At 32.3% G+C, this 13,754-nt stretch overlaps 2 protein-coding genes across 2 annotated transcripts; one reads left to right on the forward strand and one right to left on the reverse strand.

Moving 5' to 3' along the window:
• Positions 1 to 2,441: 2,441 nt before the first annotated feature.
• On the forward strand, positions 2,442 to 9,535 carry LOC113367235. The gene is made up of 5 exons (XM_026608862.1): positions 2,442 to 3,576; positions 3,651 to 4,682; positions 8,601 to 8,726; positions 8,793 to 9,283; positions 9,467 to 9,535. The coding sequence occupies exons 1-5, from the start codon at positions 2,442 to 2,444 to the stop codon at positions 9,533 to 9,535; spliced, it is 2,853 nt and encodes a 950-aa protein (XP_026464647.1).
• A 99-nt stretch (positions 9,536 to 9,634) lies between these two features.
• On the reverse strand, positions 9,635 to 13,455 carry LOC113367236. The gene is made up of 3 exons (XM_026608863.1): positions 12,821 to 13,455; positions 12,249 to 12,661; positions 9,635 to 9,705 (listed from the first exon to the last, which is right to left on the reverse strand). The coding sequence occupies exons 1-3, from the start codon at positions 13,453 to 13,455 to the stop codon at positions 9,635 to 9,637; spliced, it is 1,119 nt and encodes a 372-aa protein (XP_026464648.1).
• Between the last annotated feature and the right edge of the window lie 299 nt (positions 13,456 to 13,754).

The following is a 13,754-nucleotide window of genomic DNA, read 5'->3' on the forward strand; positions in this document are numbered from 1 at the left end:
CTATATTATAACTTGTCTTTTTTTTGAAGAAATAGAATTTGAAATTAGTATTGAAAAATTACTGTTGACATTTTACAATATTGAAAATGATTCTGATTTAACACATCAGATACAGGCAATAGAATTCATTCTAATATTGGGATATGATATTTAATGAGTTTTAGATGTATCTTGCACTTATTTTTGATTTTGATGAAAAGTTCTCAAAATTCGATATTGAGTACTATCGAAACCTTCGCCACGATATTTTTTTGGCATCGATATTTTGATTAGATATTTTTTAAAGTACTCAAGATCGATCTTTTACGTCGATACTTCTAACACTAGTCACGGGTGTATGTGACTCGAGCGGACACTGCTTTGAATTGTTGTAGAAAATATAGAATATTTTGAATATATTTATTTTATATGAAAATAATGCAGAGAACCTTCTATATGAAATAAGGGTAAATCTTTGTGTATAATATTTTTCACAAAATAATAATACTTCACATTCTTTTATTATTTTCCTTTCGAAAATTCATTACACAACAGGTAGTTTGATCAGCATACTATTACTTTTACACAATTATAAAATCATAATTGTGGTAAAGTTATAATATAATACTAAATATTTTTAGCTGGTTGTATACCATTGAAAGAACTCATTTACGGACAAACATTGTCGTATACAGAATATAGAATACAAAGTAGCATCATTTTGATACATTATATACCTGAAAAATTCTAAAACTGCCTGAGACGAGAAAAAAACACTTCTTTCGACCCAAATCTTCGTATTAGTGAACAATCTCAAGCAAATATCTGTGCATGTTAACAGATTTCGTATCAGTTTAAGGGAAGTCGGATATGACAAATCCAGTGAGACAACTCCATTCGGATTCACTTCGAGAGAGAAGTTGTATCGGAGTGATAACTCCGGAGAGATGGGTAACTCAATCTCTACTATATACTAATATTTTTGGATCACTAACAACAAAACAAGGTGCTTTTGAAATTATTGTTTATAGCCTCGATAATTTTATAAATAAAACACTGTTTCTATTGCAATTTAAACAAACGTTGTTGATACTCAGGACAGTTGATGCTTCCCCTGAAAAGTCTGACAGTCCTATGGCAGATGTAAAAAAATTATTGTTGTGAACTGTTCCTCCGTTTGAAAAATTTTGGCGTCCTAGACAAATCAAATGAAAATTTCACCTTCGTTCGTTCTTAATGCTCTTCTAAAAAATTCCCAATAAATAATTCAATTAATTAATTTTCTTTTGAAAAAAAAAACCGTTTTGCATTCACAGTTTTTATCGTTTCTTAAATTAAATATGGATTTACTAATTTTCGAAATAAATTTCTTATTATCAATCATGATTAGTTGGTTAACTTCGTTATTGTTCAGAATGACATACTGAGTCATATAAATAGGTAATTATTTGAACCGACGTATTTCGGAATAGCAGTTATGTGGTAGAGATCGAACTACTTTTCCGAAACAAGAGGTAATTTTATTTTAAAATTCAATTTATTATTAAAAATATAAATATTAATTTTTGCTATATTGTATATTTGGAGAAAATTCTTATTGAGAATGCTGGAAGGAAATTTCAACGAATGTTCTAAATTTGGCATGATTTTAAAAATCTGACTTTTTAGTTGTCTTATTGACATGATTAGTAGTCATAGCTTCAAAAATGCAAGTAACACTAGTATACGGAACGATAAAAATATACTGACGTCTAGAAAAAATACTTCCATTAATTCTGAACATATTATACATATGTAGATGTAGAAATACAGATAATTGACGTTGTGGGTTGTTATTAGAAGATGATATAATCTTACATACAACTAGATGACCCGACAGACGTTGTCCTGTACCCATATTTACAATTTTTTAATATAATATACAAATATTTACCGTTGACCTAAAAATAATAATTATTGCTTTTAAAATTACTCTTCACGCCAAAATGCATATACATTTATAATATGAGCGATGTTAAATGTAGAAGTGCTTTAAATAAAATGAGTCTCAGGAGCAAACTTGCTCCAATATAGATCATATTGCCATGACATTATATATGTATAAACAAAAGTATATATCAAATATATCTATTCAAAGGCAATGTCTAATAAATCATTGTGAATCAATTAGTTATTGAGTTTTAATTAAAACGTAATTTAGTATTTATGGAATGCGCTCCATAAAATGATCTCTCGAGCCGGATTAAAAAATACATTGAAGAAATACAGCGAAGAAATACAGTCCACACACAGTATCAAGGTAGGAGAATTTTGATTATTAAAACTTAGGAAAAGCCATCGCATTGAAAATGAAAATTCTCAATATACTGATAGGCAAAACCAAAGCCGCAAAAATGAATATAACGCGTGTAGAAAATTTCGTAAACAATTATCCTTCAGACATAAATATTACAGACCTTAACATGCGTAAAAGATTACTTAACAAAGCGTTTGATGAATATAATGAAGCACTAGATCAATTAATAGTTCAAAACTTAGATAAACATATAGATGATCGCGACGCGATGGAAATTAGATATTGTAAAGTTTTGACTGCAATAGAGAATTTAATCGCATCTTATAAGCAAATTGATGCTGATACGGAAAATGCAATAGATAAGATTAAAACTTCAGCAATGGTACAACTTCCACAAATAAACTTACCAAATTTTAATGGAGAGTTTTCGCAATGGCCAGAATTCCGAGATATGTTCTCCAGTCTTATTATAAATAATCAACTTTTAACAAATGCTCAAAAACTGCATTATTTGAAAAATTCATTGAATAGAGAGGCTGCTAATTTAATAAGGAATGTTTCAATAACCGATGCAAATTTCTTAACAGCTTGGAATACGTTAGTAAACACATACGATAATAAATTAATACTCATAAATGCCCAGTTAAAGGAAATTATAAATCAACCACAAAACAGAGATAATAAATCTCTTAGATACTTCTTATGCAAATCTCGTCAACATGTTACAGCAATAAAAAATGAAAAAATACCAGTTGATCTATCCGATCTCATTTTTATCTACATTTTAAAATCGAAATTAGATTTAGATACGCAGATAGCGTGGAGTTCATCTACAGCGGAAACTAACATTCCGTCTCTAGACCATTTTTTTTCTTTTTTGGAAAGACGATGTGCAATCCATGATATAAATCGAGAACAAGGACCAACTCCAAAGGTACCAATTCAAAGAAATCATTTCGCTGCGCCCATTAAAATTAAATGTCAATTTTGTAATAAGGAGCATTATCTCAATCGATGCGAAGAAATTCTAAAACTACATGTCGATGATCGAATAAAATTTGTAAAAAAAATTCGACTATGCTTCAATTGTCTCAATTCCTCGCATGGAATATCTCAATGTTCAAGCAAACGCAATTGTTCCATTTGCAAAAGGCGACATAACACCATATTACACAAATCAGAATTGCCAAGATTATCAGAGTCTAATGCAAACAATATTACCATGATCGCCGAAGAGAAAACAACAGAAACAAATGTCATAGAGCAACCAAAGAAATTTTGGGAACTTGAAGAACGATTCAGTATTTTAGAAAGAAAATTACAGGATAAAATAATTCAACAAATGAAAACATAAGTGAAAAAATGATTAAATTAGAGAAGGAACTCGAATTGAAAAATAGGCTTATTGAAAATCTTTTAGAGAGGAACGATAGACTTGATCATGATTATAAAAATCTCCAAAAAAAGTTTGATGTATATACAGACTTTCATTCTGAAAATCATAATAAAGAAATCACTCAACTTAAAAATGAATATAATAAGTTAAGAGAAGAAATTAAGGAAATAAATATTCACTTGGAAAGTAAATGTCAAGAAAAATTATTATTACAAGAAACTATTACAAAATTGGAGAAGGAGATAAAAGGTTCGCATAATGCGAATAAAGATATAATGAAACTACAACAGTTATTATGTGAAACTACAGCTGACACTAGAAAACAAATAAAGTTTCTTCAGAAACAGATGTATTCATTTAGAAAGAGTTTGTATGCCGATCAAACTGTAGTTAAGCTAAAGCAGAAAGTATTTGAACTCAACAACAGGGTTGCAAAATTAGAAGAAGAAGAAGTTCTTAACACGGAAAGAAACAGCAAACTAGTGGAATTAGAATTCTTATGCCATGCACAAATAAATTCAATAGCATTACTAGAATCTCAAAAATTCGATTTGATACAAAATTTACATATGGCTCGTCAACAAATATCTTCATTGAAAGATAAACTAGCATTAGAGCACAATGTAGATACTTCATCAAAAGTCAAATTACTAAACAAGAAAGCTGATGATCTTCTAGCGGAAGGTTGTTTTATATTTTACAAATGTTCAAGCAATAACATGAAACTAGAAAATGATAGACAAGCTATACGAGAAGCAAGAAAGGCTGCATATAGAGCTTGGTATAATCGCAAAAAGGAAGAACGCAAAAGCAGAGCTGAAAAACAGAAAAAAATTAAATCAGAATTAGAGTTGAAAATAAAGGAGTTATTCCAACGCAAAATTATTCAAGAAGTTAATTACAAATCTTGGTTAAATAGAAAGAAAAATAATAAGATAAAGGTCCGCATGAAACATCAAATAAATGAGTTACGATATCTGATCATACGGCAAGAACAAAGAAAAGTTTACGGTAAAGAATTAAATAAAGATACAAATATTAACAATTGTGTTAAAAAATTGTTGAGAGCGGGCGGAAGGCTGCAAATACCTTATATAATCAGATGCACCCCATAATTTTGCCAACTAATCATCAAGATACTGACCAATAAGAAAGTTCAAGAAGTAATTCACAATTATACGACATGTCATAAATTCAAACTAACATTGATATGAGAGCTACCGCAAAGTAGAATTAATTCAGGAAGAGAGCTAGGCGAAAAATAGGACCATATAATAGGATCAGCATACCAAGAGTAAAAACTTCAAAGAGTGATATGAAATATGAAAATGTCTTATTACTATTCAATAATAAATACTTCATAGAATTTATACTAACGTTTGAGGCCGCAGTATGGAGCCAACTTGCTCCAATATAGATCATAGTTGCCATGACATTATATATGTATGGAGGCTTGGTCCATATTAATACCAATTGTAGTCATAATAAATTTCATAAAATATTATTTATATTTCGTTTATTTTATATATGATTAATATCCACGACACTATGTGTTGTCATACTGATCGTTAATAAAACGTTATTGGTATTTTCTTATTTATAATTGAAAAGAAAGGTTTCAAGAATTATACATTTTGGCAAAAACTAATAGGGAGAAACAAAAACCGTGTCCGATCTGACACTTGAATTTCCTTTTGTTTTTCTCAGTGCTGTCACTATATGGGCCAATCTGTCCAGAGACATGTGATGCGTGTTGACAAGCCGCTATGCGTGTTGGCAACCCGCTACATCACTCCGCCCTAATGAAAAAGATTGTTTCGCATCTCTGACTGCCATTCTTGAACTTCCTTGTAAATTTCTTTTGGTTGAGATTGTGTGATAAATTGCCGTGTTGGCTTGTTGAGTTTGTTGATTGCTTACGTGGCCCTTCGCTGGTGAGTTAGCGGTTGAGTAGATGTGGCCCTTCGCTGGTGAGTTAGCGGCTGAGTATATTTGACACTTCGCTGGTGAGTTAGCGGTTGAGTGTATGTGGCCCTTCGCTGGTGAGTTAGCGGTTGAGTGTATGTGGCCCTTCGTTGGTGAGTTAGCGGTTGATTGTATGTGGCCCTTCGCTGGTGAGTTAGCGGTTGAGTGTATGTGGCGGTTGCCAAATTGTTTGCTCCCTGTCTGTTGCCATGGTGCTTATTATCGACTTATTTACCATGATAATAAGTGATTTATTGAGCACGTGTTATTGTTGATCTTGAAGTGCACATGTGATGCAATACCAATATTATCCAAATTGTAGCAATAATAAATTTCATAAAATATTATTTATATTTCGTTTATTTTATATATGATTAATATCCACGACACTATGTGTTGTCATACTGATCATTAATAAAACGTTATTGGTATTTTCTTATTTATAATAGAAAAGAAAGGTTTCAAGAATTATACATTTTAGGCAAATTCGACTAGGGAGAAACAAAAACCAAGTACGATCTGACACTTGAATTTATTTTTGTTTTTTTTCTGTGCTGTCAATATATGGGCCAATCTGTCCAGTAACATGTGATGCGTGTTGACAAGCCGCGATGCGTGTTGGCAACCCGCTACATATGTATATAAATATATCATATATCAAATATATCTATTCAAAGGCAATGTCTAATAAATCATTGTGAATCAATTAGTTATTGAGTTTTAATTAAAACGTAATTTAGTATTTATGGAATGCGCTCCAGTCTCAATTCCCACACAATATTGTAAATTGAAGTCTGTTGAACGGTAACATAACCATAACCATAACATTACACTGGTACTTCATGTTGGATTAAATTAATTGGATTTTTTGTTATTTAAGATATCCAAAATTGCATCTTTGCATCCTAATCGCTATCGTGAGGGTCAAATTCTATTCATTTTTACTTTCCCATTTGTTATTATACAGTGAAATTTTTACAAATTACGAAACAATATTGTGGAAAGATTAGTAAAAGTAGCTATTATTTCTACAATATTGCACATATATCCCAGTACTTTATAATCACATACATCCTAGAACATTTCCTTAACAAACTTCAGAAAGATTTATTAAAATCCGAATAATCCTTTAGGGAGAAGTATACAGTGAGTGCTTGTAATTTTATATGAACTTCATATAATAGCAATAAAGCTCAAGTTGATTCTACGCTTTAGTTAGAAAACGTTTGTATGTGAAAAAGAAAAGGACTGTTTTTAGGGGTTTTCCTACAATTATTCGATTTTTTGTTGCCGTAAGAACCATCCTTGGACATCAACAAACATTTTAAAAAAAGAATTGGTCAAATTGGTCTAGGCGTTGTTGAGTTATGCGCTTACCAACACATTTTGCGATCCATTTTTATATATAAGATACGTAGTAATCTATTCGTTGCAATCGAGTTATTGGAACGATTATCGCCAAAGATTATTCTTATATACAGTTCCAATTTGAGTTCATTCAATATTTCATAGTTTAATAATCCAAAATTTATATACATATTGCCAAAAAAAAGAAAAAAAAACTCAAATTGGAATTGGAAAGAGGATTGGAGACTTTTCGTAAATCAAATGCTCAATGAAAGGACAATAAAGGTAAACTATTAGAAGGACTGAGGTCAATAGTCAAATCAATCAATCAAATCAATAGCCAAAACTATTTTTACAAACAATTTCATATTTGCATTAAATTACACATTTAATGATTTAAAATGTTCAATCATCAGCAAAAATAAAAATGAAAAACAAAAATAATTAATTTATCTTATTTATAGGCCAGACCTGGGCAGAAAACTATAATTCAACATTGAAATTATTTATTTATTAGAGAGAATGCGTTCAAGTGCAAAGAGCGGCCAAATATCGATGGTGGCGCAAGCAGCGCAAACGTTATTGAATAAATTATAGAAATTGTATATAGTATATATATATATATATATATATATATATTTGATACAGTTTTGCAGCCACAAGTCGAAAAATAAAACCAGAACGTAAATATAAATCTTTTTAGTACGTTTCGAGCTATTCTGCTAGCTCATCATTCAGCTAAAAAAACAGAGTAATAAAACAAAGTAACAAAATACAATAAAACAGAATTAAAATTATACATACCAAACCAAGTTATTAAACATTCAAAAAATTATTTTATGTAAAATTTGACAAACATGAATATTTTGTTCTAAAAACAAAAAACAAAAAAATATGTATATATATATAAAATTTTGAAAAATGAAATCAAGTAATCGAAATATATCGAATGAAAGATAAAAGAAAATAAAAGAAAATATCAAGTGGTAAAAAATTGTTCAAATATTAAAATAAATCAGATTTACATATGTCATCAATATCCAAGATCTCTTCCAGTTCGATCTTCTAATTCGTTTTTTAAAATTATCGAGTTGCATTATGGATACCAAACCAGGTTAAAACTTTCTTGTTATTCTTCTTTGAATTTAAAATTAATTAAAGTTATTAACAAACGAAATTTTCTGTTACGTTGTAGGAAATTCAAATTAATTCCTAAATTTTTTGATACAAATATTATTTTGAGAAAATTTAATCATTTATCTTCTTTGACTCTTAACAAAAAACTATGTAGTATAAGTTTTGAAGCTATGTCTTTGGAAATTAAAAATTGTTTTTCCAACATTCATTTTCTTAATTCCAAAATCGATGATTTGGTTAAAGGTTTGCATTCTATAGTTGAACCCTTTATTTTGAAAAATTTTTTTGAGTTGGAAAAAATCAAGTATGACAGAATATTTTTGAATCTTAAACGGTTACATATTAAAAAATTCGATAAATTATTAGAAAAACATAACAAATTTTCCGTTCCTCTGGTAAAAGAAAAATTAATTGATAAGTGGTTAAAAAATTTTTCAAATACACCTATTCCTTCTAACTTAAAATATATTTTTGCTTTAGGCCCCAAATTTTCTCTTCCTCCATCTAAATCAAACTTTAATTTTATAAAAATTCTCAGTAAATTAGAGAATGGTATTTTAAAGTTGAAGGATGTTGAAAAAGAATCTAAATTTAGATCCGTTTGCTGTAAGAACCTTCTATCTTTCATAAAGAAAAATTTAAATAAAAATTTCATTCATATGAATTTTGAAGTTTTAAGAGATTTGAATTTATGTAAGAGATTTTTGAAGGACAATCCTGATATTATTGTTACGAGAGCAGACAAGGGTAATCTCACTGTTGTTCTCAATAAGGAAGATTATCTTTCAAAAACATATAACTTGTTGAAGTATGAAGTTTTTTATAGCGAATTGGCCAACGATCCCACAGATCACTTAAATAGACAGACACAAAAACTTATTAATAATTTAATTGACAAAAAACAAATTACTAAATCATTAGGATATTCCCTTAAAGTTTTTCATCCTAATATTCCTAAATTATACTGTCATCCTAAAGTTCATAAACCAGATTTACCTATAAGACCTATTGTTTCTGATATTAACACTCCTTTAAGTAAACTTACGAAGCACATCAGCACTATTCTTTCTAAGGTTACCATTTTGTCGGAATTTAATGTTTCCAATTCTTTCAATTTAGTTAAACGTCTAAATAATTTACAAATTCCTCCTGATTTTTCTTTTGTCAGTTTTGATGTCATATCGCTTTTTACTAATGTTCCTTGGTACTTAGCGTTAGATGCTATCTCAGATCGTTGGAATGATATCCAACCCCACACTTCTATAAACTTATTTTGGTTCAAATACATTTTAAAATTCATTTTCAGTAATACTTATTTCTGTTTTGAAAATAAATTTTATTCACAGATTTTTGGTTTGCCAATGGGCTCTAGTGTTAGTCCCCCTCTTGCTGATTTGACTTTACAACTTCTATAAAATTTTGTTTTGCCTAAACTTCCTGTTCAACCCTTCATATATTTTAGATATGTTGATGACATTCTTTTGTGTTTAGATAATAACTATATAAACCATACATTAAATTGTTTTAACTCTTTCAGTAAACATTTGCAGTTCACTTGTGAACAAGAGGTTGACAATTCTATTAGCTTTTTAGATATTAAAATTATTAGATTTAATAATAACAAAATTTATACAAACTGGTATCAAAAGCCAACTTGGTCCGGTCGTTACATTAACTATTTTTCCTTTCATTCCCGTTCGATCGAAATTTCTATTATTATTTCATTAATTGATAGAGCTATTCTTTTAAGTGATTACATCTTTTGGAACAAAAATTTAGATTTAATCCGTGAAATTCTTGTAGACAATTCATATCCGTTAAAATTAGTTAATAATATTATAAAAACCCGTATGCAGTATTTAAATAATAATAAAATTAACATTAATAATAATAACCTTTCGTTACCTATTGATACTAGTTCAATAAATTCTTCATCTTTTCTAAATCGTTATAAAGGTATTATTTCCTTACCATTTTTAGGCACATTTACTTATTTTTTAAAAAAGATATTTTCTGAAGAAGGTTTTCTTTTAGTTTCCAAATTTGAAAATACTCTAAATTCTTTGTATACTCCTTTAAAATCAAAAACACCACAAAATAGATTTGTTGACCCCGTTTACAAGGTTTTTTTTTTTTTTTTTTTTTTGTATAGCGAAGGAAATGCTTTTATGCATCCCAGATCGGTCTTCTGTCTGGGTATGTCGGACTCGATACCGCCCTGGTATAATACCGACTAAAACCTCCGCTTTGCCCATGCCTCTGGTCCCCACGGAAACCGCCGTTAGGCATTACTTCGTGGGGGGAGGATCTAGAATGTAACAATTCTTAACTTGTTATAAACAATGTTATAATTAATAAACATTATACTTATCTTTTAAATGGGCGAAGTACCATTCGCCCTTTCTCTCTCTATAGAACGCAGGTCCATTAAAACGTCTCTCGCAAATCTGTCTATGGCGTTCCAAGCGGCATCACTTGCCAGCATCACTTCAACAACATTACCTGGGGTAATTCTGCCTCCCAATGTCTCTTCCACGTCATCCCGTAGAGCACCAAATCGCGGGCACACGAAGAACACATGCTCAGCATCTTCGATTTCGCCCAAACAATATGGGCAATCCGGCGAGCTATCGTGCTTGAAGCGGTGCAGGTAGGCTCGAAAACAGCCGTGCCCCGATAGCATTTGCGTAGTATAATAATTTACTTCGCCGTGCTTGCGACTTAGCCAGACTTTGATGTTAGGAATGAGACGATGCGTCCATCTGCCATTTACTGCGACATCCCACAGTTGCTGCCATCGGTCAATGCTGTTCTTCCGTTCTTCTAATCTCAGCTTTTCAGGACTCAGTTGTTGATGTCTTCTATGGTAAATTGTCCGTCTTTCTTCTGCTAAGACTAAGAGAGGCACAGTTCCTGAAATGACGCATACTGCTTCCGCCGATATTGTGCGAAATGCGCAAGCAATTCTTATAGCACTGAGACGATATAAGGGCCCTGCCATTCTCCTCGATTTTTGAGATTTAAGAGCATCAGCCCATATGGAGATACCATATGTCAGCACCGAGGTAATAACTGACGATAGTAATATCCTTCTGGTTTGTTTAGGACCTCCAATATTAGGCATCAGTCGAGCAAGTTTCGTTCTAACTATTGACGCCTTAGCACTAACGTGTTCCACCTGTTGATTGAAATTCAAACGAGCATCAAGCATTACGCCAAGGTAACAGATGTGAGGTTTTGACGTGATTTCAAGATTTCCTATCTTTAGCTTGATGGTCTCAATTCTTTTCCTACTAGTGATAAGAACAGCTTCACTTTTTTGTTGTGCTAATTGGAGATTCATTGTTCCCATCCACCGATTAATTTTTCTAAATGTAATATCGAATAGGCTTACGATGTCATCAATTTGTTTGGAGACAACCACTAAGGCAACATCGTCTGCATATGCTACTAGTTTCACACATTCTGGAATCTCTAGTCTCAAAAGGCCATCATACATAATATTCCACAGCAAAGGGCCTAGAACAGAGCCCTGCGGCACACCTCCTGTTATATTATATTCTTCTGTACCATCGCGTGAATCGTACATTAGAATTCTGTCTGTAAAGTAGCTTGCGACTATATTGCATAGGTATGCTGGCACGTTCTTGTCACGGAGTGCATTCATAATGCAATCCCAGTTTGCAGAATTGAAAGCATTTTTTATGTCCAATGTAGCTACAAGGCAGTACTTTTTTGAACCTCCCTTCCATCTGGTTCCAGCAATTGCCTCCTTGGCGGTATTAACTACCAAGTTTATAGCATCGATAGTTGATCGCCCTTTGCGAAAACCATACTGATTGTCTGCTAGGATTGGATCAACTATTGCATCTATTCTTTGGTGAATTATTCTTTCAAAAATTTTACCCGCTGTATCCAGCATGCATATTGGACGGTAGGATGATGGTTCATCTGGTGGTTTTTTTCCTTTGGGAATAAGCACTAATCTTTGCTGTTTCCATTTTTGTGGAAAAACCCCATCTTTCAGGCATGTATTATATGCATTAAGAAACATTGTCGGAGATGTCATAATTGATGTTTTTAATGCAATATTAGGAATTCCATCTAATCCCGGTGCCTTACTATTACCAACGCGATGACAAGCTTCCATCAGTTCTTGCAGTGTTATAAGTGGAATATTATTCTGTTCTACATGCGTTACCTGGTAGTTCAAATTAGGTTGTCGTGGAAACAAAGTAGTTACTATTTTATTCAATAGTCGTGGGCAAGTTGGTGAAGGTGTTGGCTGGCTTTTGAGGCGAGACATTACAGTCTTATAAGGTCTTCCCCATGGATTTTCCTCGACTTCATCCAAAAGTTCTTTCCAGCACCTAACTTTACTATCTTTGATAGCTTTATTTAGTTGCCTACGTGCTTGTTTATATTCCACTACCAGTTGTGCAGAATTACTGAGACTATATCCACGCTGAGAGATCCTTCTTTTCTTTAGGCACTCTTTACGAAGAGAGCTGATTTCTTCAGTCCACCAGTGCACAGATTGTCTTTGATTTATGCCATGTTTACGAGTCATACTGATATCACAGGCTTCGGTTATTCTCTCCATCAGCTCTCTAGTATGCTCGTCTGCGTGTTCTGAAATTATAGGTTTGCAATTTAAGGCAACTCTCATGGCGCTTTCATCAAAAGATTTTATTTTCCACCCAATGGCTTTAGATGTTTTCGCATGTCTTCTAAAGTTTCTATTTGTTGATATTTCCCAGATGATTGCATTGTGGTCACTAGCAGTGTAGATATCTAATACCTCCCAATTGCAAATTCCTCTGACGAGGCTATTGCTAACAAAAGTAAGGTCTATTATTGAGCTTGCACTGCCCTTTTCAAAGGTTGGTTTATCACCACTATTAAGTAAAACAACGTCAAGTGCATTGAAGGCCTCTAAAAGCGCTTTACCTCTTGCATTAGTCTTCCGACTTCCCCAGTCTACCGCCCATGCGTTAAAGTCACCGGCTATCGCTACGGGGTGGTGTCGTTTTGCATCCTCCACAAGACGATCTAAAAAATCGACAAAATCTGGCAAAGAAAGACTAGGTGGAGCGTAACAGCTGTATAAATGTATGCCATCTAATGATGCTGCGACAAATCCAGCGTTGCTAATGTTAACAACATTTTGGAAACAAAATTTGCCACAGGACCAAATAACGGCTTTGGTGGTACTGTCCGTTTCCCATGGCCAATCAGTTAGATGTTTGTAAGGTTCTGATAAGAGGGCAACATCAATTTTCATATCTCTTACCGTCTGCATAAGCAAGTCGTGTGCAGCCTCACAATGATTCATGTTTAGCTGTATTATCTTCATGCTTTTGCGTTCATTATTTTCTCTATGGCCTCCCTATATACAGGACATCTGTGAGTGCCGGCATGATGTGCTACATTTTCAGAGTTTCCATTTTCAGCGCATAGTGCACATTTTGCTGCATTTATACAGTTGGCTATTTTGTGACCTTCTTGTCCACATCTAATGCATAGATTGGTCCGATTCACTTCGCTCTTGCACTGTGATCCATAATGTCCGAATAGCCAGCATTTAAAACAACGAATTGGTTTCTTGATGATTTTAATTCGACAGTTGACCCA

This window comes from Ctenocephalides felis, unplaced genomic scaffold (assembly GCF_003426905.1).
Source record: "Ctenocephalides felis isolate EL2017-DRISC unplaced genomic scaffold, ASM342690v1 CF-g0.4_SCAFFOLD_01170, whole genome shotgun sequence".
Lineage (NCBI taxonomy): Eukaryota > Metazoa > Arthropoda > Insecta > Siphonaptera > Pulicidae > Ctenocephalides > Ctenocephalides felis.

Coding starts and splice junctions, on each gene's coding strand:
- LOC113367235 (XM_026608862.1), top strand. CDS start 2,442: ATGCGTAAAAGATTACTTAACAAAGCGTTTGATGAATATAATGAAGCA. Junction 8,727..8,792: donor TAAATTTAGATCCGTTTGCT/GTAAGAACCTTC, acceptor TGAATTTTGAAG/TTTTAAGAGATTTGAATTTA. Junction 9,284..9,466: donor TTCCTCCTGATTTTTCTTTT/GTCAGTTTTGAT, acceptor TTTTATTCACAG/ATTTTTGGTTTGCCAATGGG.
- LOC113367236 (XM_026608863.1), bottom strand. CDS start 13,455: ATGAATCATTGTGAGGCTGCACACGACTTGCTTATGCAGACGGTAAGA. Junction 12,662..12,820: donor AAAACATCTAAAGCCATTGG/GTGGAAAATAAA, acceptor CATAAATCAAAG/ACAATCTGTGCACTGGTGGA. Junction 9,706..12,248: donor GGAAGCTTGTCATCGCGTTG/GTAATAGTAAGG, acceptor ATATCTAAAAAG/CTAATAGAATTGTCAACCTC.